The following is a 27,391-nucleotide window of genomic DNA, read 5'->3' on the forward strand; positions in this document are numbered from 1 at the left end:
AAGTGTAAAAGTTGTTTTACTTTAATACAAAATTATACATAGAAAATCATATGAGCAAAATCAAATATTCACTAAATATCAGTGAAGTTATCATTGCAATGTCCATACCAGCTTTTCCTGCATCCTCTCCCCATCCCCACTTGGGCTGGTGTATTTCACTGCTGTGTGGTAAAGACGTGGGCCCAGGGAAGCAGAGCTGGCATCCACATCTACGTGTTTGGGGCCCCCTGGGTGGTTGAAGTGGGGCTGCAGGTGGCCCCACTGTTTTTTTCTTCTGCTTTCTCAATTTCTTTTACCACTTCTCCTGCCCTGGCCCACCATTCAGGGGTGTTCAGTTCTGCAGCCAGGGAGAAAGCCTCACCCCTTCCTCCTCGGACGGCTTTGAGGGGAAGTGAAGAAGCAAGTGCAGTGGGTACGCATGGCACTGAGAGATGATTGTGGAAGTCGTCTTTGTGGGTTGTCTTCTGTGTCTGAGAACGCAGTTGTAGCCTCAGGTCTACGTCTGCTTCCCTGATCGGAAAGAGAACCTGGGTGGAGAGAGAGAGGGGGCGGTCAGAGGAAACAGAGAGAGCTCTGAAGCGGAGGGTGCACAACCCCCTGCCAATTCTGTAAGCAGCTCCTGCAGGCCATTCACTCAAAAGTTTATTTCTTAAGAGCTCATTATGCAACAGGCACTGTTCCAGGGCTTTCCATCTACTAGTTCATTTCACACTCATAACAACATGAGGAGGTCGAGTATAGTCAATATCCCCATTTTACAGATGAGCAAACTGAGGTTCTGGGAGGTTAAGTAACAGGCCCAAGGTCACACAATTATGCCTTGGAACTGGGAGTTGGGCCCAGAAGCCCACTTAACCACTGTGCTAGACTGACAAATGGAGTCTGGAATGTTTTTGTTTTCATTTTAAGTGGTTTTTATTGTAGAGGAAACGATAACTTCTCAGTGTTCCCTGAGAAGGAATAATGAATGACTAACATGTAAATTCTTGGAAATAACAGATAAAACATATAAAGATATCCCCTGAGGCATGAACACCACACTTTCAGTCCTCCTGACGCACTTGACACATGGAGGTGATCACAAAGTAGTGTCAATGCTAGTTCAGGTTGTTGGAAAGATGCAAAGATGGCCAGTGAGCTGAAAAGTCAGTGATGGGGATACAGGCTCTTGCTTCTAGTCAAAGACAACCCCCAGTCCCAGCCCCGCTAGGAGCTCTGCCGGCAACGGCAGGGGCGAGCCCTTGACTCATGTGTGGATACAGGCGTTAGGGCACATCCGCCCTCCCCCTGAACCTATGTATACCACCTCCCAACCCCCACTTCCCTGCCTCAGGAAATGACATCACCCCCACCCAGTCATTCAAGCCAGGAACTGGGAGTTGTTCTCAATTCCTCTCCTGTCAGCCCATCTGTTATATTTTAGTCACCATGCCCCAAATATGTTCCTAATCCCACCACTTATCTCCTGCACTGCCACCCCCAGGCCGAGCCACCCTGATGAGCACCACAGCCTTCCCGTCCGCCCCCTCCCCCGCCGCCCTCACAATCCACTCACATAGCAGCCAGCATGACTGCATCACTGTGCAGAGCTAAGTCATTCCTCAGCTTAAACCCTTCCAGGGCTCCCCATTGTTCTCGGGACAAAGATAAAAACCCTTCTTAGTGTGACCTAATTCTTCGGGAAGTCATTCATTCATTCACCCCATAGCTTGTCTGATCATGAAATCGCGGCCTCACTGTCTTCAAATCTGTGTCTTCAATGTGTGCTCAGTCGTGTCTGACTCTTGGCGGCCCCGTGGACTATAGCCCGCCAGGCTGCTCTGTCCACGGGATTCTCCAGGCAAGAATAGGGAGCAGGTTGCCATACCCTCCTTCAGGGGATCTTCCCAACTCAGGGATCGAACCCAAGTCTTGCATCTCCTGAACTGGCAGGAGGGATTCCTTACTACTAGTGCCACCTGGGAAGCCCATGTCCTTAGGCTGGCTTACATACATTTCATTTTCGCCATATCAGGCTCAAACTCCAATTATGTGACCCAAAGAACTCCCCAAGAAGAGGCAGAAAGAAACCAGTAGCTTATGCATCTGGAAGCCTTGTTTCCAGTGCGATCCTCAGCCAGTGAATAGCCCACATAAACACTTTCAGATCTGATATCCTCTATAGGGTGGAGATGCTCTCTCATACATTATCCTACCACAGGAGACCCTTTCTAGGGAGAAGAAACACTTTGACTCTGTTCTATCAACCCTTCTCCACAAAGTGGTCAGAGTAAACTTTTGTTTTGTCAAAAAGATTTTATTTTTTATTCTCGGCTGCATCATGTGCCATGTGGGATCTTAGTTTCTGGACCAGGGATTGAATCCATGCCTACTGCATTGGGAGCATGGAGTTTTAACCCCTGGATCACCAGGGAGGTCCTTAAGCTTTTTATAGGTGAATACAGACATGTTACTCCCTAGCTTAAAACCTTCCAAGGTCTTTCCAAAGCACCTAGAATGAAACCCAAAGTCATCACTGGGATCCATGTGGCCCAGAACGACCCGATCACTTCCCACTCCAACCTCACCTCCCTTCTCTTTGCTGCTCCAGCCACCATTGTCTCTGCTGCACAAGCTGTCTCCAGCCTCTGACCTTTATACCTGCTGTTCCTTCTGCCAGAAAGGCAGGGAAAACTCAGATCATTATGGTCTTTCAGGGCTCAGCTTGAGTTGGCACCTTTTCACAGGCGCCTTCCAGGACTCAACAAATTTAAAGTAGCTCTTTATCGGGACTTCCCTGGCGGCCCAGCGGTTAAGACAGTGGTTCCATGGCAGGGAGGACGGGTTCAATCCCTGATGGGGGAACTAAAGTCCCCCATGCCTCAAGGTGAGGCCAAAAAAATGAAAAAGTAGCTCCCTGAAATTGTCCTGACCAGTTTACTCTCTACCTCTCCCACTAGAATGTAAGCACCATGAGGGCAGGGACTGTGTCTTGTTCACTCTACCCCAGCACCTAGCACAGTGCCTGCTGCACGGTAGACCCTCAATAAATATTTGCTGGAGGAATAAATAAATGTGGTTTCAAGTGGTCTTGTCTGACAAAGCTGTTTTCATGCAGTCATTCAAGAAACTTGGACTTCCCTGTGGTACAGTAAATAGGAATCTGCCTGCCAACGCAGGGAACACAGGTTCAATTTCTGGTCCGGGAAGTTCCACACGCCTTCGAACAACTAAGCCCATGTGTCACAAGTACTGAGCCCACATGCTGCAACTACTGAAGCCCGTGTGCCCAGAGCCTGTGATCCACAGCAACGGAAGTCATCGCAATGAGAAGTCCATGCACCACAATGAGAGAGTAGCCCGCAACTAGTAGCCCGCAACTGGCCGCAACTAGAGAAAGCCCGAAGGCAGCAATGAAGACCCAGTGCAAGCAAAAAATAAGGAAAGAAAAGAAAGGAGAAAAGAAAGCCTGGCTAAAAAAAAAAAAAAAAGAAAGCCTGGCAGAGACATCCTTGGTGGTTCGGTGGTTAGGACTCCACACTTCCACTGCAGGGGGCCTGGGTTTGATCCCAGGTGAGGAAACTAAGATCCCACAAGCCTGGGAATGCTTAACTAAGAAGATGCATGCTCTGTGGGCTATCTGCCCCCACAGAATCATGTTCTCCCTTCTCTGGCCTGCTCTCAACTCCAGGAGGCTGACATCTGTGGATGATCTCAACAAGCTCCCTTGTCCTCTAGCTTCTGGCTGGGCTCAGCCAATGGGAAGCACCAGCAGGAGGTGGGAGGGTGGGAGGAGAGAAATGTAGGGGTATTCACTCCCGGCTCTGTCCCTGCCGGCCTTGTCTCACTAGTCACTGTGTGTTCCTCTTCTGAAGGCCACACTTCAGTCTGACTCCCCCAGGGCCCCTCACAGCTCCCTCTCCTCGCTCCTCTGTTGCCCGCCCCAGGTGCTTCTCCATCCTTATCTCTGTTCCCACTTCTGTAAAATGTCCCTTCTTGAAATCTTTTCAGTCACTCCTTTTGAGTGAACCTTGATTTCTTGATAAACAAGAACCCTGGCTGATAGGCCCGTGGCCCTGCAATTTTCCTCCTGGATGTCTATCCCTGGGAAATTCACACACAAATCCATGAGAGGACATGAATAAGCATGTAGATATTCACTGCAGCACTCTCCACAATGGGGGAAGGCAACCTGGGATCCCATTACTGGGGTTAGAAACAAGAGGTGTGTCTACGCTGCTAGGTGGATGGATCTTAAAAAACTGCTTAGGAACTTCCCTGGTGGTCCAGTGGCTAAGACTTCGAGCTCCCAATGCAGGGGGCCTGGTTTGATTCTCGGTCAGGGAACTAGATTCTGCAAGGTCACAATTAAGACCCGGTATATTCAAATAAGGCCTTCCCTTGTAGCTCAGATGGTAAAGAATCCACCTGCAACGCAGGAGACCCTGTTTCGATCGCTGAGTTGGGAAGATCCCCTTGAGGAAGGCATGGCAACCCACTGCAGTATTCTTGCCTGCAGAATCCCATGGACAGAGAAGCCTGGCAGGGCTACAGTCCATAGTGTTGAAAAGTGTTAGACAGGACTGAAGCGACTGAGCACGCATGCATGCATAGTCAAATAAAGAAAAAATTAAAACAAAACAAAAAATTGCTTAATGTCCATCAAGAGATGAATAGATAAATCAAAAGTGGTCTACACATACCATGGAATATCACCAGGCCTTAAAAATGAAAGAAATTCTGACATGTGGTACAACATGGATGAACCTGAGAACAATATGCTAATCGTATAAGCCTGTCACAGAAGGACAAATACTGTATGTCTCCTCTTACATGAGGTCTCCAGAGTAGTCAGATTCATAAAGACAGACAGGGGAGTGGTGGCTGCCAGGGGCTGGGGGAGGGGAACTGAGCAGTTAGTGTTTAATGGGGACAGAGTTTCAGGACGGGATGATGAAAAAGTTCTGGAAATAGATTGTGGTGATAGCTGCACAATATCATAAATTTCCTTTTTTCTTTTTTTTTGGCCACACCACACAGCATGTAGGATCTTAGTTCCCGGACCAGGGATCAAACCCACACCCGCTGCAGTGAAAGTTCAGAGTCTTAACCACTGGATGGCCAAGGGAAGACCCTGTAAACATACTGATATATAATGCCCCTGAAAAATGGGGACTTCTCTGTTGGTCCAGTTGCTAGGACTCCACACTCCCAATTCAGGGGCCTGGGTTCAATCCCTGGTCGGGGAATTAGATGCCAAAAAAAAAAAAAATCCCACATGCCAAAACTAGTAGTTTGAATTCTGAGACTAAAGACTCCAAGTGCTGTGGCTGGGGATCCGGAGTACCTCAACTAAGGATCCTATGTCCCGCAACTAAGACCTGGTGCAGCCCAATAAAAAAGTATTTTTTAAAAAAATGACTAAAATGGTCTCACAGACATAGAAAACAATCTATTATGGTTACCAAAGGGGAAGCACAGGGGAGGAATAAATTAGGAGTTTAGTATTAACAGATACACACTATATATAAAATAGATAAACAACAAAGACCTACTGTACCACACATGAAATAATATTCAATAACTTGTTATAACCTATAACAGAAAAGATATTTAAAAAGATATATATTATATATATGTATAACTGAATCACTTTGCTATACACCTGAACTAACACAACACTGTAAATCAACTAACTTCAATTTTTAAAAAATGATCAAAATGGTAAATTTTATGTTAGGTATAATTTTTAAAAAACACTAAAGAAAAGGATCATTCACACTCAGTTCTCAAAACCCAAAGCATTTGACCATATATTGCTTAAAGCTGTGCCGCGCAATACAGTGGACACTACGAGTCTTAATGGAAATATGCTGTCAGTGTGAAATATACATAAGATTTCAAGGGCTTACTATTTTTAAAAAAAGATTGTAAAATATCTCACTAACAATATTTTATAGTTATTATCATTGAAAATGACAGTATTTTGGAAGCATTAATTAGTAAAACATATTACTAAAATTTTTGTTAAAAAGTGCCTGAAGAATTCCCTGGCGGTCCAGAGGTTAGGACTCTGAGCTTCCACTGCAGGGGGCAGGGGTTTGATCCCTAGTTGGCAACTAAGATCCCGCAGACATGGCGCAGCAAAAAAAAAAAGAAAAAAAAGCCTAAAAAAGAAGAGTGCCTGGTAAAAAAAAGGGGGGAAAAAAGCACTAGGAAACAGAATGAGAATGAAGTGTTAAACAAAATATCAGTTACCATTGAAAACACATCCACATAAGACAATATATACTTTTTAGAGCACATTAAATACATATGAGATGGGCTGAGGGGGAGGGGAGCTGGGAAGCAGATTGCGAATGGGGGATGGAGATAAAGAGGGAATAAATAAAAGCAAGAAGAAAGAAAGCTTGTGCTGACAACAAGCTCATCGTGCCATGAGCTGAGAATCACTAATGGAACACTCTGTTCCTGAGGATCCAAAAAAAGAAAAAGAAAACAAAAAATCTCTCTTCTCTCTTGAAACAAAGGCATCTTAATTAAACCTATCCTGGAAGGTAACCCAGAATCTCTGACCCCTCAAAATTACTTCCCTGTAAAACCGGAGTTGACACAGTCCTTACAAAACTGGTCACGGCAGTACCCTCAGGGTGAATATCTCGCCTGGCGCACAATATAATATAGACTCAGTGAGAGTCTGTTGACTAACTAATGACCAAATACATGAATGGACGTTGAGGTCCCCTCAGCCCTCCCTGGGAGGCAAGACTAATGAAGCAAGAGCTGGATGGAGGCTGAGGATCTGTTGCAACCCACAATGTGGGTTCATTCGGATCACACACTTTATTTTTAAGCTTAAATGATTTGCCAGCATTTGGAAAACAGATTCCATGAACAAATCTGATGTCTTGGCATCTCTCAAGAATCAGAAGGTCTGTTAACAAGTTGTTCATTGGCCAGACAGAACTGAGGGGCAAATGTCCCCTACCCTACCCTACATCCCCCTCACACATCCACATGAAGTGCTTGGCCCCAATAGGCTTTCGAGTTAGACACCCTTGACCAAGGCTGTTTCTCACTTTCGATCCAAAAGACCAGGAGCTGGGAAACTGTCACCAGGCCAGACATTTTCAAAGCAACCAAGACCAACAGGCTGCTTGCTTCAGCCTGGAGTGGAGGAAAGGTGTGCCTCAGTTCAGCTCAGTTCAGTCGCTCAGTCATGTCCAGCTCTTTGTGACCCCATGGACTGAGCATGCAAGGCTTCCCTGTCCATCACCAACTCCCAGAGCCTGCTCAAACTCACGTCCATCTAGTCAGTGATGCCATCCAACCATCTCATCCTCTATCATCCCCTTCTCCTACCTTCCATCTTTCCCAGCATCAGGGTTTTTTCCAATAAGTCAGTTCTTTGCATTACATGGCCAAAATATTGGAGCTTCAGCTTCAGCACTAGTCCTTCCAATGAATATTCAGGACTGATTTCCTTTAGGATGGACTGGTATGATCTCCTTGCAGTCCAAGGGACTTTCAAGAGTCTTCTCCAACATCACAGTTCAAAAGCATCAATTCTTTGGCACTCAGCCTTCTTTATGATCCAACTCTCACATCCATACATGACTACTGGAAAAACCAGAGCTTTGACTAGATAGACCTTTGTGGCAAAGTAATGTCTCTGCTTTTTAATACACTGTATAGGTTAATCATAGTTTTTCTTCCAAGGAGCAAGTGTCTTTTAATTTCATGGCAGCAGTCATGATCTGCAGTGATTTTGGAGCTTAAAAAAATAAAGTCTGTCACTGTTTCCACTGTTTCCCCATCTATTTGGCATGAAGTGATGGGACCAGATGTCATGATCTTAGTTTTCTGAATGTTGAGTTTTAAGCCAGCTTTTTACTCTCGTCTTTCACTTTCATCAAAAGGTTCTTTAGTTCCTCTTTGCTTTCTGCCATAAGGGTGGTGTAATCTGCTTATCTGAGGTTATTGATATTTCTTCTGGCAATATTGATTCCAGCTTGTGCTTCATCCAGTCTGGCATTTTGCATGATGTATTCTGCACATAAGTTAAATAAGCAGGGTAACAACATACAGCCTTGATGTACTCCTTTCCCAATTTGGAACCAGTTCGTTGTTCCATGTTCAGTTCTAACTGATGCTTCTTGACCTGCATACAGGTTTCTTAGGAGGTAGGTAAGGTAGGTATTTCCATCTCTTAAAGAGTTTTTGACATTTTGTTGTGATCCACACAGTCAAAGGCTTTAGCATAGTCCATGAAGCAGAAGTAGATATTTTTCTGGAATTCTCTTGCTTTTTCTATGATCCAACAGGTGTCGGCAATTTGATCTTTGGTTCCTCTGTCTTTTCTAAATCCAGCTTGAACATCTGGAAGTTCTTGGTTCACGTACTATTGAAGCCTAGCTTGGAGAATTTTGAGTATTACTTTACTAGCGTGTGAGATGAGTACAACTGTGCAGTAGTTTGAACATTTTTTGGCACTGCCTTTCTTTGGGATTGGAATGACCTTGTCCAGTCCTGTGGCCACTGCTGAGTTTTCCAAATTTGCTGGCATTCTGAGTGCAGCACTTTCACAGCATCATCTTTTAGGATTTTAAATAGCTCAGCTGGAATTCTATCACCTCCAGTAGCTTTGTTCATAGTGATGCTTCCTAAGGCCCGCTTGACTGCACTTCACATAGGATGTCTGGCTCTAGGTGAGTGATCACATCATGGTTATCTGGGTCATGAAGATCTTTTTTGTATAGTTCTTCTATGTATTCTTACCACCTCTTCTTAATATTTTCTGCTTCTGTTAGTTCCATACCATTTCCATCCTTTATTGTGCCCATCTTTGCAAGAAATGCTCCCTTGGTGTCTCTAATTTTCTTGAAAAGATCTCTACTTTTTCCAATTCTGTTGTTTTCCTTTGTTTAAGAAATGGAAGAAACTAAGGTGTGCCTAGTTGTATTCATACCTGGAGTCAGAAAAGGCATATCTGGGGACTTCCCTGGTGGTTCAGTGGCTAAGTCTCTGTGCTCCCAATGCTGAGGGTCTGGGTTCAATCCCTGGTTGGGCAACTAGATCCCACCTGCCACAAGTAAGAGTTCGCATCACACAACTAAGGGATCCCACATGTCACATCGAAGATCGAGGATCCTATGTGCTGCAACTGAGACCCGGCACAGCCAAATATATAAATAAATACTTTTTAAAAAAAGAAGAAAAGGTATATCTCAGGCTGTTGTCCAAAGGTTCCCCACATTCAATTGTCTGGGCATTCATTAAAAATCCAGATTTCTGGGCCTCATCCTAGAACCAGTGACTTGATTTCTGAGAATCTGAACTTTAACTATCATCTCACACTCTATGGCTTGAGGTGCAGCAACCAAAGAAACTAGGAATGAACAAAGGTGCATGAAAACAAGGGGAGTGTTCGAAGGAAACTGTCTTATGTGTCCTAATGTTGGGAGACAAGGGACCCTCCAGAGTTGGAGGTAAAAGAGGTGATGATTTATCCCCCGTAAACTCCAATAATTATTGCTATTGTTTTTCTTGTTGTTTATTATTATTAGTATTATTATCTGATTATTGTTATTATATCACAGGGAGGCAGTACAGTGTAGAACCTGGACTTCCTTGGGTTCAAATACTGACTTCACTACTTACAATGTGTGTGACCTTGGGTACAGAACTTTACCCCCTGGAATTTATTTCCCCATCTGTGAGTCAAGGATAACAACAGTATCTACCTCATAGGGTCACTGTGATGAGTCAATGAATTAATAATGTCAGGTGCTTACACTACTGCCTAGAAGACACCATAATACACCGGCGTAGGGTTTTCATATCAGCTGCAGGACCACCACCAGGAGAGCAGGGCCTCCCCCTCTCACCCCAACTCCTTTCTTTAGCAATTATTTAGTGGCAACGTGGGGCAGCAAGTCAACTTACAGTTTCCTTATGATTGTCTTCTCCTCCTTGTTGCTGTTGGCATTGCTGCCCATGGGAACAAGAGTCTCTTTCTCTTTTCTTCTTCCTGGGCCTTCTCTTGGTGGAATCAAGCCACTGGGAAAAATGAGATAAATAAGTGGGTTGTTTTACTGCAGATCTCTTATCTGTGCAGCTTTGAAAGTGAAGGTTCTTTTCCTTTTTTACAGTTTATTTATTTACATATTCATTGTTATTAAAAAATTATGGAATGCTTCATGAAATTGCATGTCATCCTTATGCAGGGGCCATGCTAATCTCTGTTTTGTTCCAATTGCAGTATATGTGCTGCCGAAGTGGGCACTGAAAGTGAAGTTTCTTCATAATTATTTTTTTCCTAATTATTATTATATTAATAATACTATCACTGAAAGCTCTAGAGTTAGACATTCTGGCCTAGATCTCTGGAATCTCCCTTCCTCTTTTCCAATGTTGATACCTCTTCTTTCTTTCTCTTATCTGATTACCATGACTGGTACTTCAAGCTTCTCTATTTTCTAGAAACATGATCATGTATAAATTCTCTAACTCAGGGCTCCCCAACCTTCAGGCCACCAACTGGTACCTCCTGTCAGATCAGCGGTGGAATTAGATTAGAAATAAAGTGCACAGAAGTGTAAAGCTCTTGAATCATCCTGAAACCATCCCCCGCTCCACCCTGGTCTGTGGAAAAATTGTCTTCCGTGAAACTGGTCTCTGATGCCAAAAAGGCTGGGGACGGCTGCTTTAACTTAAGCCTTGATTTCCTAATTGGTAATAAAAGGATCATAAAAGTACCTGCCTTCTAGGATTGAGGGATTAAGTGAGATAATACATGGAATTCATTCATTTAACAAATATTATTAAGCTGCATAGTCTACCAAGGTATATAGACATAGCAATGAACAAAACAGATAAAATATCTTCTCTCATGCAATTTACATTCCATTGAGAAGAAAACAGTCAACGAACAAATAAATAAGTAAAAATGTAAAAATAATACAGTAAGTCAGGTGGTATGAAGAGCTAGATTGATGTTAATCAATAAGATACTGAGGTCAAGTGACCCAAAAAGGGCCAGAGTATTTCCCTGGACTTGATGCATAGAACTTGGAAGAAGGCTGTTCTCTCTCACTTGCTCAACTGGGACTGCCAGCAGTCATGCTCCCTAAGATTCAGAAAAGGATTGTCTTTAATACAAGATAAGGAGGCCAACAAAGAAAAAGAATCAAAGAAAGAATCAGTTCTGGGGTCCCTGATTCCAACCCTGAGGTCTTAGATGCAGTTTTTTCCTTTATTTCTGACAGCAATTGTAGGATCCTTCCCAGCTATGTGAACCGACAAAATCTCCTTTTGTACTTTGGCTGGTTTGAATAGGATCTCTGTCACTTGCAACCAAAAGAAGCCTGACTGTGATGAAGTGTTTCAATGTCTGACCCAGTAAGCTCATTAGATCCACTTAGGTATTTTGTTGTGTATACCAACTGGTAAATTTATGCCTATGGTACAGGCATAAATTTCCCCCTTACCATAGACTGAATTATGTCCTCCCAGAATTCATATGTTGGGACTTCCCTGGTAGTCCAGTGGCTAAGACTCTGAGCTCCCAGTACAGGGGGCCTGGGTTCAATTCCTGGTCAGGGAACTAGATCTCACATGCTGCAACTGAGAGCTTGCATGCCACAACTAAAGGAATCCACATGCTGAAACTAAGACCCAACACAGTCAAAAAAACAAGAAAAAATAAAAAAGAAATTTTTTTAAAAGAATTTGTATGTTGAAGCCCTAACCCCTAGTATTACAGTATTTGGAGATAGGGCCTTTGGAAGACAATGAGGTTTACATGAGGTTACGAGGGTGGGCCCTCATGATGGATTAGTGCCCCTTCAAAAGGAGATACAGCTTTCTCTCTTTCTCATTCTCCCCACCAGCTGATGACACAGCAATATGGCAGCTGTCTACAAGCCAGAAAGAGCCAAAACCAACCATACTGGTAGCTTGATCCAAAAATTACCTTTCTCCACTACCTACAGCTACAAAACACCCTAAAACTTAGTAATTTACAACAATGATGGGGAACTCCCTTGGCAGTCCAGTGGGTTCAATCCTGACTGGGGAACTAGGATCCCATACATGACACAGGGTGTAGCCAAAAGTAAAAAAAAAAAAAGAAAGAAAGAAAACAAACAAACAAACAAACAAAAAACAACCAATGATTTATGACTTCTCATGATGGCTCTATTTTTTTTTTTCTGGCTGCTCTGCACAGCTTGTAGGATATCAGTTCTCCAACCAGGGATTAAATCCAGGCCTTTGGCAGTGAGATTGTGAAATTCAAACCACTGAAACCACCAAGGAATTCCCAGATGGCTCTATCTCTTATGGTTGATTTGGTGGTTCTCCTGATGATCCAGTTTGGGGTTCTCAAGTGGCCGTGTTCAGTTGGTGGATCAGCTGAAGCTGTCATATGGGACCCCTCGATTCTTCATGTGACCTCTCCACGTGACTACCTTGAGCTTCCTCATAGCATGGCAGTCTCAAGGCAGCAGTCTGAGATCACAAACATGGAAACTGCTAGGCCTTTGAGAGTCTTAACCTTGGAAGCCAAACAGCATCACCTCCATCACATTCAACTGGTCCAAGCAAGTCATGTGGCCATCTAGGTTCAAGGAAAGGAAAAATAGACTCTACTTGTACTCCGATGAGAGGAGTGGCAAAGTCTCACTACAAAAGGAGTGCCAGATGGGAAAAACTGTTGTGTCCATCTTTGGAAACAGTCTACCATAGCTGCCTTCAGTTAAAAACTATCCTTAGTATGAGCTTGGGCTTCCAAATTGATGCAGTTGCTAAGAGAACACCTCAGTTGACATGCTGCTTTCTCCAGAATATATAACACTAGAGACGAAACAGAATCCTGCTATCTGTCTATCAGCCTGCACCAGATGGGAAGTGCCCATCTGTTGTTCTCTGGGAATTCAAAACTGGAACCAACATGTGTTGCTTTATTCACTTGCAAGCTGCTTACGGCATTGGCAGTCTAGCAGTTCCTCTTTTTAATTAACTGTGTCTGGAGCACTTATTAAATGAGATGAAGGCAGGTCTTTCCATTAACATGGTTCCAACCTCAGTAGAAGGAAGACAATTAAATTCCTGTTGGCAGAATTCAGTCCTTTCGGATAGGACTTTCTAAGGACATTTTTACTTGCTGCTCTCTTAATGATGTCACATTGAATGAATTTAATGAATAAGATCATTGGGGGACTTCCCTGGTAGTCCATTAGCTAAGACTCTGTGTTCCCAATGCAAGAGGCCTAGGATGGATCCCTGGTCAGGGAACTAGATCCCACATACTGCAATTAAGAGTTTGCACGTTTCAATTAAAGATCCCTCACGCTGCAAACCCGGCACAGTTAAATTAAAAAAAAGATTTTGTTTTGTTTTGTTTCAGAGTACATCTCATACTTCCAAACTTGCCAAGTTTCAAGGTGGTGTGATAACGAAAAGCTCAGGCTCTGATGTCAGTCTGTCTGACATCACATCTCAAGGTTGCCACCACCAGCCCAGGGACTCTGAGCAGCTACTTGACCTCTCTGACCCTTTGATCATCTTAGGGATAATATTACCCTAACTCACAGGCTTGCTGTGAACACTAATTGAAATTATGCTTGGGATACACTAAGCAGAGTTCCTGGTAAATCTGTACACAGGTCAAGAAGCCACAGTTAGAACTGGACATGGAACAATAGACTGGTTCCAAATCGAGAGAGGAGTACATCAAGGCTGTATATTGTCACCCTGCTTATTTAACTTATATGCAGAGTACATCATGTGAAATGCCAGGCTGGATGAAGCACAAGCTGGAATCAAGATTGCCAGGAGGAACATCAATAACCTCAGATACGCAGATGACACCACGCTTATGGCAGAAAGCAAAGAGGAACTAAGTAGTCTCTTGATGAAAGTGGAAGAAGAGAGTAAAAAGCTGGCTTAAAACTCAACATTCAACAAACTAAGATCATGGCATCTGGTCCCATCACTTCATGGCAAACAGATGGGGAAACAATGGAAACTTTCTTTTATTTTCTTAGGCTCCAAAATCACTGCAGATGGTGACTGAAGCCATGAAATTAAAAGATGCTTGCTCCTTGGAAAGCTATAACCAACCTAGACAGCATATTAAAAAGCAGAGACATTACTTTGCCAACAAAGGTCCACCTAGTCAAAGCTATGGTTTCTCCAGTAGTCATATATGGATGTGAGAATTGGACTATAAAGAAAGCATAGCACCAAAGAATTGATGCTTTTGAACTGTGGTGTTGGAGAAGGCTCTTGAAAGTTCCTTGGACTGTAGGGAGATCAAACCAGTCCATCCTAAAGGAAATCAGTCCTGAATATTCATTGGAAGGACTAGTGCTAAGCTGAAACGCCAATACTTTGGCCACCTGATGCAAAGAACTGACTCATTGGAAAAGACCCTGATGCTGGGAAAGATGGAAGGTAGGAGGAGAAGGGGACGACAGAGGATGAGGTGGTTGGATAGCACCACCAACTTGATGGACATGAGCAATCTCCGGGAGTTGGTGATGGACAGGGAAGTCTGGAGTGCTGCAGTCCATGGGGTAGCAAAGAGCCAGACACGACTGAGTTACTGAACTGAACCGAACTGATAAATATGAGTTGGCACAGGACTTCCCTGTGGTCTGGAAGCGTGGTTAAGACTCCACGCTTCCAATGCAGGGGATATGGGTTTGCCCCCGCGGAACTAAGATCCCATGTGCTGTGCAGCGCCACCAATACACCAAAATGAAACAAACACTAGTTGACTGAGCCTGTGCTCTAGAGCCCGCAAACCGCAGCTACCAAGCCTGTGTCCTGCAACTACTGAAGCCTGTGTGCCTAGACCCTCTGCTCTGCAACAAGAGAAGCCACCACCGAGAGAAGCCCTCACACTGAACAAAGAGCAGCCCCAGCTCGTCACGACTAAAGAAAGCCTGGGGAAAAAAAAAAAAAGAAAGCCTGGGAAAAGCAATGAAGACTCACGCTGCCAAAAACACATACATAAATGAATAAAATAAAAACAAACAAATATTAGTAGGCAATACATTCTTATTCTTTTGGTCTTTCCTTTGCCTGCCTCTAATGAAACTGCTTTGTTTAACTGCGGGCTTCTCAGAATTATTCAACCACAGAGCTCCTTCTTGCTGTGCCCTGTGGCCTGTGGGATCTCAGTTCCCCAACCACAGACTGAACCTGGGCCATGGCGGTGAAAGCGCCGAATCCTGACCACAGGACCACCAGGGGACTTCCCAGAGCTTCCTTTTCAAGAAATACCTATGTGAAGTAAAACATTTCAGGAAACATGGTACAGAGGGATACAACAAAGTCCAAGCCTGCTACATCAACAACTTCCTTATTTCCTGCCTTGCTTATCCTACTATTCCTCCTGTATACAATATTTACGATGATTTTTTTAACTTTTAATTTTTATACAATTTCAAACTTAGAGAAAAGGTATAGTACTAGTGCAAAAACTTTCCATATATTTTTTTACCCCGATCCTTCAGATGCTCATCCATGTATCTATCTACCTACCTGGCCATCCATCCGTCTTTCCATCCACTGACTCATCCACCCCTGCAACTATCTACCTTCTCTCTGAACTCTCCTGAGAGTGAATTGGAGAAATCTTACCCCCTTATTCCTAAATACTTAAGTGGCTTTCCAAAGAACAAGGACTTTCTCTTACATAACCAAGTTGTTCAGTTATCAGAATCACCACACTGATCTTTTCAAATAGTGAATCAGACCTAGTCATTCCCTTGATTAAGGCATCCGGAGTCTTCTTTTTACATTTGCTATAGAACTAGAGCTCCTTGGTGGGGGTGGGATGAATTGGGAGATTGGGATTGACACATATGCATTATTGATACTATGTATACAATAGATAACTAATGAGAACCTACTGTATAGCTCAGGGAACTCTATTCAGTGCTCTGTGGGGACCTAGATGGGAAGGAAATCCAAAAAAGAGGGGATATATGTATACAAATAGCTGATCCACTTTGCTGTAGAGCAGAAATTGATATGACATTGTAAAGCAACTATGTGTGTTAGTCACTCAGTTGTGTCTGATTCTGCAATTTCGTGGACTGTAGCCCTCTAGGCTCCTCTGTTCATGGAATTCTCTAGGCAAGAATACTGGAGTGGATTGCCATTACAACTATACTCCAATAAAAACAACAACAACAAAATAAAAAACCTAGAGCTCCTTTCTGTGGCCAACATAACCAGCTCCTGGTCTCTTCTGAACCACTGTATCACATTCCAAGTTCCACCATGGTGGGTCCCTAAATTGGCCAAATGGTTCCCATCCCAGGACCTTTGCACTTCCTGTTCTACTTTTGCCCAACCAAACTGTTACTTGGTTGGCTGCTTCCTGTCATTCACCTCAGAGGGGTCTTCCCTGCCCACCCAATCTGACACAGGCCCCTCCCCAGCACCCCAGTCTCTGTCAAGTCACTTTTCTACATTCTCTTCAGCATCCACCACCCTCATCCGGCGTGTTCACTGCAGGCTTCCTGGCTGAGTGCCTATCTTCCCCCTAGACTAGCATGGACTCCCTATTTCGTTTCCTGCTCTACCCTCAGGGCCGGGAATGGTTTCCAGCATAGAGTGGGTCTCCAGTAAGTTGACTGAACGAGCATCAGAACAGACAGGTAACATATCCAGGAGTCCCGGACAGGCTCCGGGTCTACAGAGCAGGAGTCCTGGGGCAGCAGAGCCCACCTCTTATAGCACTGCAGCTCTTCCTGCACCACCAGCAGCTGTGACTTGAGCTTGTTGCGCTCCTGAAGCACGTCCCTCAGCTCCTGAAGGGTAAAGCGTGGTCGGTTGGGATCTGTCAGGTCAACCACCATTTTGTCTGGTCCCAGGTCCACCTGTAAGAAAGGATATCGCTTGTACATTTCCCCACATGAGGATGGACTTTCCATCCCAGAAAGGGAAGTTCTCTTGTTCTGTTACTCCCAGGGGCCTGATGAGGGGAGGCATTGCCTGCTGCAGGTGTTTGATGTGAAGAGTTCTGGGAGTTCCCTGGCAGGCCGGTGGTTAGGACTCTGTGCTTTCGTTAGGACTCTGGGCCCTGGTGTGATCCCTGGTTGGGGAACTAAGATCCTCTTTAAAAAATTTTAAAAGAAGAAGAAGTAAGCGTTCTAAGGACTCTTCTCCAAGAAAGGAGACAGGGCTCCTTGGAGAGGGGCTGAGTCTAGGGCTGGAGCAGGGGAAGTCCAAGTTGAGTCTGGAATATTCCATTGTATAAGGGATGGAGACAGATCAAAAGGACATCATTCGAAGGTGCTCCTACTGGCCAAACTGAACAATCTGAGTAACAACACGAATAATAACAAGAATGGATAATAAATCATCAAATAAAAAGAGGATTCAGGAATCTATAATTTTTTAATTTAAATTAATTAACTAATTAATGGGGATCTTATAGCTAATTTTATATGTCAACCTGACTGGGCTAAGGAATACCCAGATAGTTGGTTAGCCCATTATTTTGAGGTGTGTGTGAAGGTGCGTTTTGGAAGAGATTAGCATTTGATTTGGTGACCTAAGTACAGCAGAGGGATCTCCCCAGTGTGGGTGGGCATCATTAAGGGCCCAAACAGAACAAAAAGGTGGAGAGAGGGTGAATTCGCTCCCTGCTTGAGCTGGGACATCCTTCTCCTGCCCTTGAGCACTGCACATCAATGTTCCTAGTTCTTGGGATTTTGAACTGTCCCATACCAGGACTTTTACCATCAGCCCCTGAGACAAGTCTTCCAACTTGGACTGAATTACTCCAGCTTTTTTGGTTTTACAGCTTGCAAGCATCAGATTGTGGAACTTCTCAGCCTCCATAACCACCTGAGCTGATTCCTATAATGAATATTCTCATCTATATCTATAGCTACATCTATACCTCCTATTGTTCTATTTCTCTGACTAATACACTGGGGAGGAAGGGAATCTGTACTTTACAGCAGAATGCCAATTAATATTTATCTATTTATTTGACTGCACCAGATCTTAGGTGAGGCACAGGGGATCTTTGATCTTTCCTGTATCATGCAGGATCTTATAGTCGTAGCATGCGAACTCTCAGCTGCAGCAAGCGAACTAACAGTTGGAGCATGTGGGATCAGCATGGGGGATCTACTTCCCTGGCCAGGGATCAAACCCCAGACACCTGCATTGGGAGCAGAGTCAACCACTGGACCACCGAGGAGATCCCTGGAATGCCAATTAATGTGTAGATGATGATACGAGTTAGGAAATCCTTTCGCAACCAATTTAGTAATAATTGATTCAGGCAAGACTAATGAATAGATCTAAAACCATTGGGTGAAAATTTGTCGGAGAACAGGCTATTTTACACAGTTTCAAAGTATTTTCCCATAGGCTACTTGCACATTACAAAGGGCATAAAAGCACCCTTCCAGTGCAGAAATTTTGTTGACAACACTGTAACCAAGGGCTAGAAGTTAACATCACCAAACATCACCAATAATGACAAACTGAATCAGGCACCTCCTGATATGAGACACTGAGAAGGATACAGCATTGCTTGAGTGAAAACTCTGCTAAACATGTATTACTTGAATCCAACCGTGAGGAGACACCAGAACAAGCTCAAGTTGAAGGACATTCTACAGAGACTGATACATAATTATTCAAAAATGTCAATGTCATGAAAGAGAAGGAAAAGCTGAGGAACTGCTCCAGACTAAAGGTGACTAAAGAGAGGTGTCCTACTTCCCTGGTGGTCCAGTGGTTAAGACTCCAAGCTCCCACTACAGGGGGCGAGGGTTCGATCCCTGGTTGGGGAATTTAAGATTCCACATGCTTCAAGGTGTGGCCAAAAAAAAAAAAAAAAATGAGAGAGAGAGATTTCCTAAAGATACTGTACAACTCTATACTAGATTCTACATCAGAAAAAAAGTGCTATAAAGGTCATTATTATGAATTTTGAATAGGGATGGCATTTAGATCTTAGTATTCTACCATCTTTCCCCCCTGAATTTGATCATTTATTGTGGTTGCGTAACAGTATGTCTAGGAGATACACACTGAAGTATTTAGCATTTAGGGTGAAAGATCCTAATCTTTGTGTTTTTGAAAGATCCTAATCTTTTACTAACTCTGCAGCTACCATAATGTCTGCTCAAATAGCTGGCCAGACTTTGAATGAGTAAATAATGTGTATATACATATGTGTATATGGGTGTCTATAAATACTTCAGTCTGTATATCTTTTTTTTTTAGCTGGACTTTGCAGCACGCAGGCTCTTAGTTTCCCTACCAGGGACTGAACCCACACCCCCTGCAGTGGAAGCAGGGAAGTTTCAGTGTCTATTTCTGTTCTTCTAAAAATAATTTTATTTATTTTCTTTTTGGCTGTGCTGGTCTTTGTTGCTCTGCATGGGCCTTCCCTAGTTTTGCAAGTGGGAGCTGCTCCCTAGTTGCAGTGCTCGGGCTTCTCATTGTGGTGGCTTTTCTTGTTGTGGAGCACGGGCTCTAGGCTTCAGTAGTTGTGGTGCATGGGCTTAGCTGCCCCGCAGCACGTGGAATCCTCCCAGACTAGGGATCAAACCCACGTGCCCTGCATTAGCAGGCAGACTCTTAACCACTGGACCACCAGGGAAGTCCCCAGTGTGTATTTCTTAAGACATACTAAACACACATGCAAACACACATATACGCACACCTGAATACAACAACTGAATCAGGGTGAAAGGTACACAAGTGTTCATTGCACTTGTCTTGCAACTCTTCCATAGGTTTGACATTTTTTCAAACTGAAGTTAAAATGAAGCAAATATTTGAAAACAACCTAAATGTCCATTAGCAGAAGTCTAGTTAAATAAACGGGGGCACAACCACACTCTGGAATACTCTACAGGTGAGAAAGAGAATAAGGCACACCACAAAGAGAAAGGCAGTAGTGTCCACATTCCTCCTCTTGGACCGACAAGTATCAGTGGTGTTTGAGAAAACACTGTGTCGTAAAAGCTGTGGGGAAACTGGCTCCTTCGGTGACTGCAAAGGGAGCCAACCACTTTATCCCCTTTAGAGTGCAATTTGGCAACAGTTCCTGGTGGCACTGGGCTTCTCTGGGGGCTCAGACGGTAAAGAATCTACCTGCCATGCGGGAGACCCAGGTTCCATCTCTCGGTTGGGAAGATCCCCTGGAGAAGGGAATGGCAACCCACTCCAGTATTCTTGCCTGGAGAATCCCATGGACAGAGGAGCCTGGTGGGCTACAGTCCATGGGGTTGCAAAGAGTCAGATACAACTGAAGTGACTTAGCACGTATACACATCAAAACGTCAAATGCCTTTCCTTTGACCCAGTGAGTCCACTTCCTCTACATACTCAGGGGCCAACTGGTACAGATCAGAGTAATCCACTGAGGCTCAGGCTCAGAGCAAATGATTGGAAAACAAAGGTCTTTTGATAGGAAGCTGGTTAAAGCCGAGATTCTTAACATTTCTGTGTTCTACAGACCTTTTTTGGCAGTCTGGTAAAGCCCATATAGATTCCATCTCAGAGTGATTTTAAATGTATAAAACAAAAGGCATAGGATTACAAGGAAACCAACTAAGATAACATACACTCATCAAAATCTAAAAATAAATATGTGATCCCGAGACCTGCTCCTTCATTAAACATGATGGAGCCATAGGTCCAATAAGATAGAGAACGAAAACAAAGTTTTGAGATATGTACTACATTGTAATGGGATATGAAAACACCTGTGATTTCCACTAATGATTGTCACAGGTACTACTGATAATATTACTGTGGTTTGTTTTCTACATTCATGATTTTTTTTTATTTATTTATTTTAAATCAAAGGCTAACTGCTTTACAGTATTGTGTTAATTTCTACCAAACACCAAAATGAATGCATTCATGATTGAATAAAATGGTACATTACATCTGGAGGCTGGTGAAAATAAAAATATAATTTCTTCCCATGCAAGTTCATGGATCTCCTGGATCAGATTCATAATCTTGGGGAACAGGGGGGAGTGGGGTCCCAAAAACTCCAAGCTGAGAACCCTCAGGTTGAACAGTTGATATTATTGTACAATGGAAGTTTCCAAAAGCCATTAAAAGATGAGGAAATAGAGATTTTGCTGGTGACCCAGTGGCTAAGACTGAGTTCCCAATGCAGGGGACCCAGGTTTGATCTCTGGTCAGGTAACTAGACCCCACAGGCCAGTAATATGAACTAAAAATCCTGCATGCAACTAAGACCTGATACAGCCAATAAATAAATAAATACATTTTTTAAAAAAGATGAGGAAGCTCTTTATATTCTGATTTAGTACCACTTTCATGCCATATTAAGTGAAAATAAGCAAGGGGCAGAACAGGGTATATATTATCATACTATCTGTGTGAATAACAGAAAACTATATTCATACCTGCTTTTGTTTGCATGAAATATCTCTGGATACTTTAGAAACTGATGGCTTGAATTTTTTTCAAGGAGGGGATGTTAGAGCTTTTCTAAGGCAAATACTTTTGTAACTTTTGAATTTTGAACATAAATTTTAAAAAGACAAAGGAAAAAAAATCTCACACCTATTGGGATGGCTACTGTAATCAAACAAACAAAACACAAAATAACAAGTGTTGGCAAGACTTCCCTGATGGTCCAGTGGTTAAGACTCTGTGCTTTCACTGCAGGGGACATGGGTTTGATCCCCTTGTGGCTCGGTTGGTAAAGAATCTGCCTGCAATGCTGGAGACCTGGGTTCAATCCCTGGGTTGGGAAGATCCCCTGGAGAAGGGAAAGGCTACCCACTCCAGTTTTCAGGCCTGGAGAATTCCATGGACTGTATAGTCCATGGGGTCACAAAGGGTCACACACAACTGAGTGACTTCCACTTCACTTCACTTCACAAGGAATATCCCACATGGCATATGGTGTGGCCGGAAAAAAAAACAACAAAAAAGACAAACAAGTTTTGGTAAGAATGTGGGAAAACTGGAATTCTTGGGCACAGTAGATAGAATGTAAAATGGTGCAGTCCCTATGAAAAACCGAATGGCCGTTCCTTTAGAAATTAACAATAGAATTATCACATGATACAGCAGTTCCCAGAAGTCTTAAAAGCAGGTGCTTGAAGATTGATTCACAAATCCATGTTCAGAGAAACAATATTTATACAGATCATGAGGTGGAAGCAACCCACGTGCCCATTGACAGATGGATAAACAAACTGGTGGATCCCTACAATGGAATATTATACAGCTTTAAAAAGGAAGGAAATTCTGACACATGCCACTTGTGACATGAAGTGAAATAAGTCAGTGGCAAAAGAACAAAAATCATCTGATTCTACTTATATGAAGTGCCTAGAATAGGTAAATTCATATAGACAGAAAGGAGAACAGAGTTACCAGAGGCTCGGGGGAGAAGGGAAATTTGGAGTTAGTGGTTAGTGGGCACTGAATTTCAGTTTCGCAAGATGGGCATTTTGGAGAGGACGGTGGTGATGTTGCATAATAGTGTGAATTGACTTAATGCCACTGAACTCTGTACTGAAAAATGATTAAGATGGTAAATTTCACCTCTACTTTACCACAGCTAAAAATAGTAATTAAGAAAACAAGAAGGAAAAAAAAAGACAAGGGTATATTTTTATAAACTGTCTAGTGGCATTAAATATTCATTCTCTCTGCCTTTTCCCCCACGCTTGTTCTCAAGATTACGGTCTGGGAGGAAAATGTGCTATCTCATCTGGGGCTAATGAAGCTTGTCTGCTATGCCCCAGGCAGGAAATGGCCTGGCCCCTGTGCCAACCACACTGTTCATGATCCATCGTGGGTCTATCTTTGTGCCTGGAGTTGGAGATGACAGGAAACAAGTGCAAAATGTGAGCTGAGGGATCTTGGGCAAGTCATTTAACTGCTCTTGAATCTCAAAAGTCAGGCTACTAATCATGATATTCAACCATCTCATATGACAGATCCTAAAGAAGAAGCTTATCTACAAACAGAATTGTCATCGTGACTAATGAGTAGGTGAAGTAAAAGTGTACCAACAAAGCTACCAGAAATCCTCACTCTTCCCTGTGAATTTCAGCCACCCTGTTCCTGTTTTCCTTTCATGGCACACTTCTGGGTCTGTAATCCTGTGGGCTGGTTTTGAAGGTCTGTGTGTCTTGCTTCTCCCATTAGTTGTGAGGTTCCATGAAGTCAGGGACCTTGTCTAATTTAGCTCCATAACTCCAGGGCCCTCACAGTGTAGTCACTCATCAAATGTTACCACAAGTAAAGTCATAGGTCTGTACTTCAGTACTGTGTGGTTAAGACTAGCATCTCTGAAAAAAAAAAAAAAAAGACTATCATCTCTGAAGACTTCCCTGATGGCGCAGTAGACAAGAATCTGCCTGCCAATGCAGGAGACATGGGTTTGATTCCTGGTCTGGGAAGATTCCAGATGCCCTGGGGCAACTAAGTCTATGCTCCCCAATGGGAGAAGCCACCACAATGAGAAGCCTATGCGCTGCAACTAGAGAGTAATCCCTGCTCGCTGCAAATACAGAAAGCCCTCAAGAAGCAATGAAGACCCAGTACAGCTGGAAAAAAAAAAAAAACAACAGACTAGCATCTCTGAACTAAAATCCTGCCTCCATCTCTTACTTGCTATAAGTCCTCGGCAGATTACTTAATTGTTCTATGTCTCCGCTTCTATAAAATGGGAATAATATAGCTGCATTTCACCAGGCAAGGGGAAAAAAAAAGATAACTCTCACCAGAACTAACCTTTGTAATTAAGGAAGAACTAAAATATGAACCAGCCAGAAAGAAGAGATTTGGTTGACCAAGACATGTCTTAGAGTTTGGTCAAGGGCCCTGCTCACAGATTTCTACACTTGTACAAATGCTGAAGATGGAAAGGCCTTTCCTTATTTATTTGGAGACTTGAAATAGAACTTTGCTTTCTTGCAGGATGGTCTCCAGAGGGGATAGTCTCATGAGATGGAGCAGTTGATCACATCTGATGGTAACCAGCTTGACAACGCACCTTCAAATGGACTCTCCACACTACCTTGCCTCATTTTACTCTTCCCTGCTCCCTTGAAACTGAGCCCTGAGTAAAGCAATTCGTGGTAAAAAAAATAAATAAATAAAAAAAATAAAATGGGAATAATAATAGTATGAGGATTAAATGAGATAATTCACTTGGGGAAGGTTTCTTTTTAAACTGTAACTGGAGACCCACTAGACAGTTGTGATATTAATTTAGTGAGTTGCACAAAAATTTAAAAATTCATAAAAATAGAATAGGAAAGTATGACTATATATCATGTTTAGTAAGGGTGAGTCAGGATAAATTGTTTCTTGAAATTTTTGGTTTCATCAGTTCTGGATATTGATGCAAAATGTAATTTTGTAAAATGGGGGCATAACATATATACAGAAATATGCACTAATCTTGAATTTATAGCTTGATGATTTTTACCATATGTGTATACCCACGTGTGTGTGTGTATATATATATAAAGATTAGTTTGCCTATTCTTGAATTCTACGTACAGGAGGCTCTCTTTTGTACCTGGCTTCTACCTCTCAATGTAATATCTGTGAGGTTCATCCAGATAGTTGTGTGTTTCAGTACTTTCTTATTGTTGTGTAGTATTCCATACCACAAGTTAAAAAATCCATTCCTCTGTTCCATCTGGATTGTTTCCCAGTTTGACACAATTATGAATAAAACTGCCCTGGATATTCTTGTACATATTTTTCTGTGGTCATAAACAGTAATTTCTCTATAGTTAAAATGTATTTCTTACTCCAGGTCAAAGATTCTCAAATCGTGAAACCTGGACCGAGAGCACCTGTATCATCTTGGAACCTGTGAAAAGTTGTAGATTCTAGGTCCCACTGCAGACCTCCTGAGTCAGAAACTCTGGGGCTGGGACCAGCCAATCTGTGTTTTAATCATTCAAGGTGATTTTGATGCCTGATAAAGCTGTGAAGAAAGCTTGAGTGCTGAAAAATTAATGCTTTTGAACTGTGGTGTTGGAGAAGACTCTTGAGAGTCCCTTGGACTGCAAGGAGATCCAACCAGTCCATCCTAAAGGAGATCAGTCCTGGTTATTAATTGGAAGGACTGATTCTGAAGCTGAAACTCCAATACTTTGGCCACCTCATGCGAAGAGGTGACTCATTGGAAAAGACCCTGATGCTGGGAGGGATTGGGGGCAGGAGGAGAAGGGGACAACAGAGGATGAGATGGCTGGACGGCATCACTGACTCGATGGGCATGAGTTTGAGTAAACTCCAGGAGTTGGTAATGGACAGCGAGGCCTGGCGTGCTGTGATTCACAGGGTCGCAAAGACTTGGACACGACTGAGTGACTGAACTGACTGAACTGCAAGCCTGAAATGCCTGTTTCCCTTATGGCTCAGATGGTACTGAATCAGCCTGCAATGCAGGAGGCCTGGGTTCTATCCCTGGGTGGGGAAGATCCCCTGGAGAAGGAAATGGCAACCCACTCCAGTATTCTTGCCTGGAGAATCCCATGGACAGGGGAGCCTGGCCGGCTACAGTCCATGGGGTCGCAAAGAGTTGGTCATGACTGAGTGAGTAACACAGTAAGGCTTGAGAACCACTGCTCAAGGTCCCCATCAACCTGTCTTCTGAAAGTAAAGATGGACTTTCCCGGTGGTCCAGTGGTTAAGACTCTGCCCTTCCCTCTTCCAGCAGGAAGCCTCTGCTTTAGAACATACTCAGTGCATGGCCCAGCACCCAGTCAGTGCTCAGTTAATGTTACCTATCATAAAGCTTCTGGGCTTCCCAGGAGCAATGGTAAAGAATCCACCTGCCAATGCAGGAGACACAAGAGATTCAGGTTCGATCCCTGGATCAGGAAGATTCCCTGGAGGAGGGCATGGCAACCCATTCCAGGATTCTTGTCTGGGAAAATCCCATGGACAGAGGAGCCTGGTGGGCTACAGTCCACGGGGTCGAAGAGTCGGACAAGACAGCAAATTGAGCACACACACTTCTAAACTGAGGACTTGATACTCGTGGGGATTTGTTTTGAGGGGCTTGGATGTTCAAGAGAGGTAAGCGGCCCCCCCTCCCACTGGGCTCTCCCTGCACCCCGCCCCCGGGGCAGGTCCCCGCTCTCCCGCACTCACCTCCGGGCCGGCGGCCGAGCCCTCTCTCCGCAGCCCCTCCACCTCCTTCCTGAGGTTGTCCCGCTCCATTCTTAGCTCCTCCACCGTCAGGTTGCCCTCATTCACCAGCGTCTCCAGCATCTCCAGGACGCGGACGATCTTGAACTGCAGTTGCGTCACCCGGGGGTCACTGCCCAGGGCCATCAGCTCACGGCCCATCACGTAGGAGATGTCATATACGTCCTCAGCGGTCAGCTGCAAGGGGCTCTTGCCCAGAGCCCCCTCGGGGCCCGCCTTGTCCTCCTCCTCTTCCTCTTCTTCCTCTCTCAAAGGGGGCTCCTCCATGGCGGCCCAGACCCCTACAGCCTCCGGAGCTGCTTTCTCGCAATCTGCGAACGTCCAACTTCCTCCCGGCACAGAAAACTTTCCGCTGGGCCGAGGACCCTGCCGGGCCAGGGGGCGGGGGAATGTGGCCCAGAAGCGTCCAATCAGCGCCGCCGAGGGGTGGGCCCGGGAGGTGGGGGCGTCGGTGGAGGCCACGCAGGACGGCTCGCAGGCCCGCACTCCCGGTGCGCCGTCCACGCCGAAGTCCGTGCAGGAGTGCGGGCCCCAGGATACGGTTCGGGACACCAAAGGACAAGAAGAAGGGAGGGCAGGGGAGAAGAGGAACAGAGAGGTTAAGGAGTGACTGTGATCGCTCCCAGCCCGAGAGCCGCTGCAGACCGGGGGAAGGGCAGTGCCCCCCAGCTCCGCCCCTTGGTAACAGCGACCGCAGAAGCCGGGTTTCCACGGAGACGGGGGCGGGGTTTCCACCGCAGCCTGGGAAAGAGGCTGAAAAGCACACAGCTTTTCCCTTGCTGAACTCGGGCCTTCCAGCCATAGAATTTGCATGGTATGTGGAGGCGGATCCGGTCTCTGAGAGTATTTTCTGCGGCGTAGCGGGAAAACAGCAGTAGGCGGCAGCTCCAGGAGGAAGTCTGGAGGTCTGGACTGCGTAGAGCTTTCAGGCCCATTGTCACCGGGACCTAAAGCATCCGAGCCTCAGTAAACTGGAGATTTCCCTGCGCTGTGAACCTGGCCCTCTCCTGGGATCCTCCACTTGTCCAGCGTGTGGCCTTGGAGAGTTACTTAACTCCTCCAGAACCCCACTTTACTACTGTGTAAAAAACGGTACCAACGGAGTAGGGTTGCTGTGAGGAATATACGCGATCTTGAGACAAAGTGTGTGACAAAAAAGCACATAGGAAGTGCTCGAAAATGC

General features: G+C 44.3%; 1 protein-coding gene and 1 non-coding gene across 3 annotated transcripts; both read right to left on the minus strand.

The window, feature by feature from the left end:
• On the minus strand, positions 1–26,865 carry RILPL2 (Rab interacting lysosomal protein like 2). Of its 2 annotated transcripts, XM_043902019.1 has the most exons (4): positions 26,152–26,857; positions 16,726–16,877; positions 9,925–10,038; positions 1–527 (listed from the first exon to the last, which is right to left on the minus strand). In XM_043902019.1, the coding sequence occupies exons 1-4, from the start codon at positions 26,473–26,475 to the stop codon at positions 497–499; spliced, it is 621 nt and encodes a 206-aa protein (XP_043757954.1). In that variant the 5' UTR covers positions 26,476–26,857; the 3' UTR covers positions 1–496. The 2 variants fall into 2 exon arrangements, with proteins under 2 accessions (XP_043757954.1, XP_043757953.1); XM_043902018.1 differs by lacking the exon at positions 16,726–16,877 and having other exon boundaries at positions 26,152–26,865.
• On the minus strand, positions 10,161–10,264 carry LOC122695820. Its single transcript, XR_006341570.1, has one exon. It is a non-coding gene; the product is annotated as a U6 spliceosomal RNA (small nuclear RNA).
• Positions 26,866–27,391: the final 526 nt, after the last annotated feature.

The sequence above is a fragment of the Cervus elaphus genome, chromosome 5 (assembly GCF_910594005.1).
Source record: "Cervus elaphus chromosome 5, mCerEla1.1, whole genome shotgun sequence".
Classification (NCBI taxonomy): Eukaryota; Metazoa; Chordata; class Mammalia; order Artiodactyla; family Cervidae; genus Cervus; species Cervus elaphus.

What these genes read in the sequence shown, in the direction of transcription:
- RILPL2 (XM_043902018.1), bottom strand. Translation starts at nt 26,475, where the DNA reads ATGGAGGAGCCCCCTTTGAGAGAGGAAGAAGAGGAAGAGGAGGAGGAC. An exon ending in GCTCGGCCGCCGGCCCGGAG is followed by an intron (nt 10,039 to 26,151) that starts GTGAGTGCGGGA and finishes CATTTTTCCCAG; the next exon opens with TGGCTTGATTCCACCAAGAG. An exon ending in AAGACAATCATAAGGAAACT is followed by an intron (nt 528 to 9,924) that starts GTAAGTTGACTT and finishes CTCTCCACCCAG; the next exon opens with GTTCTCTTTCCGATCAGGGA.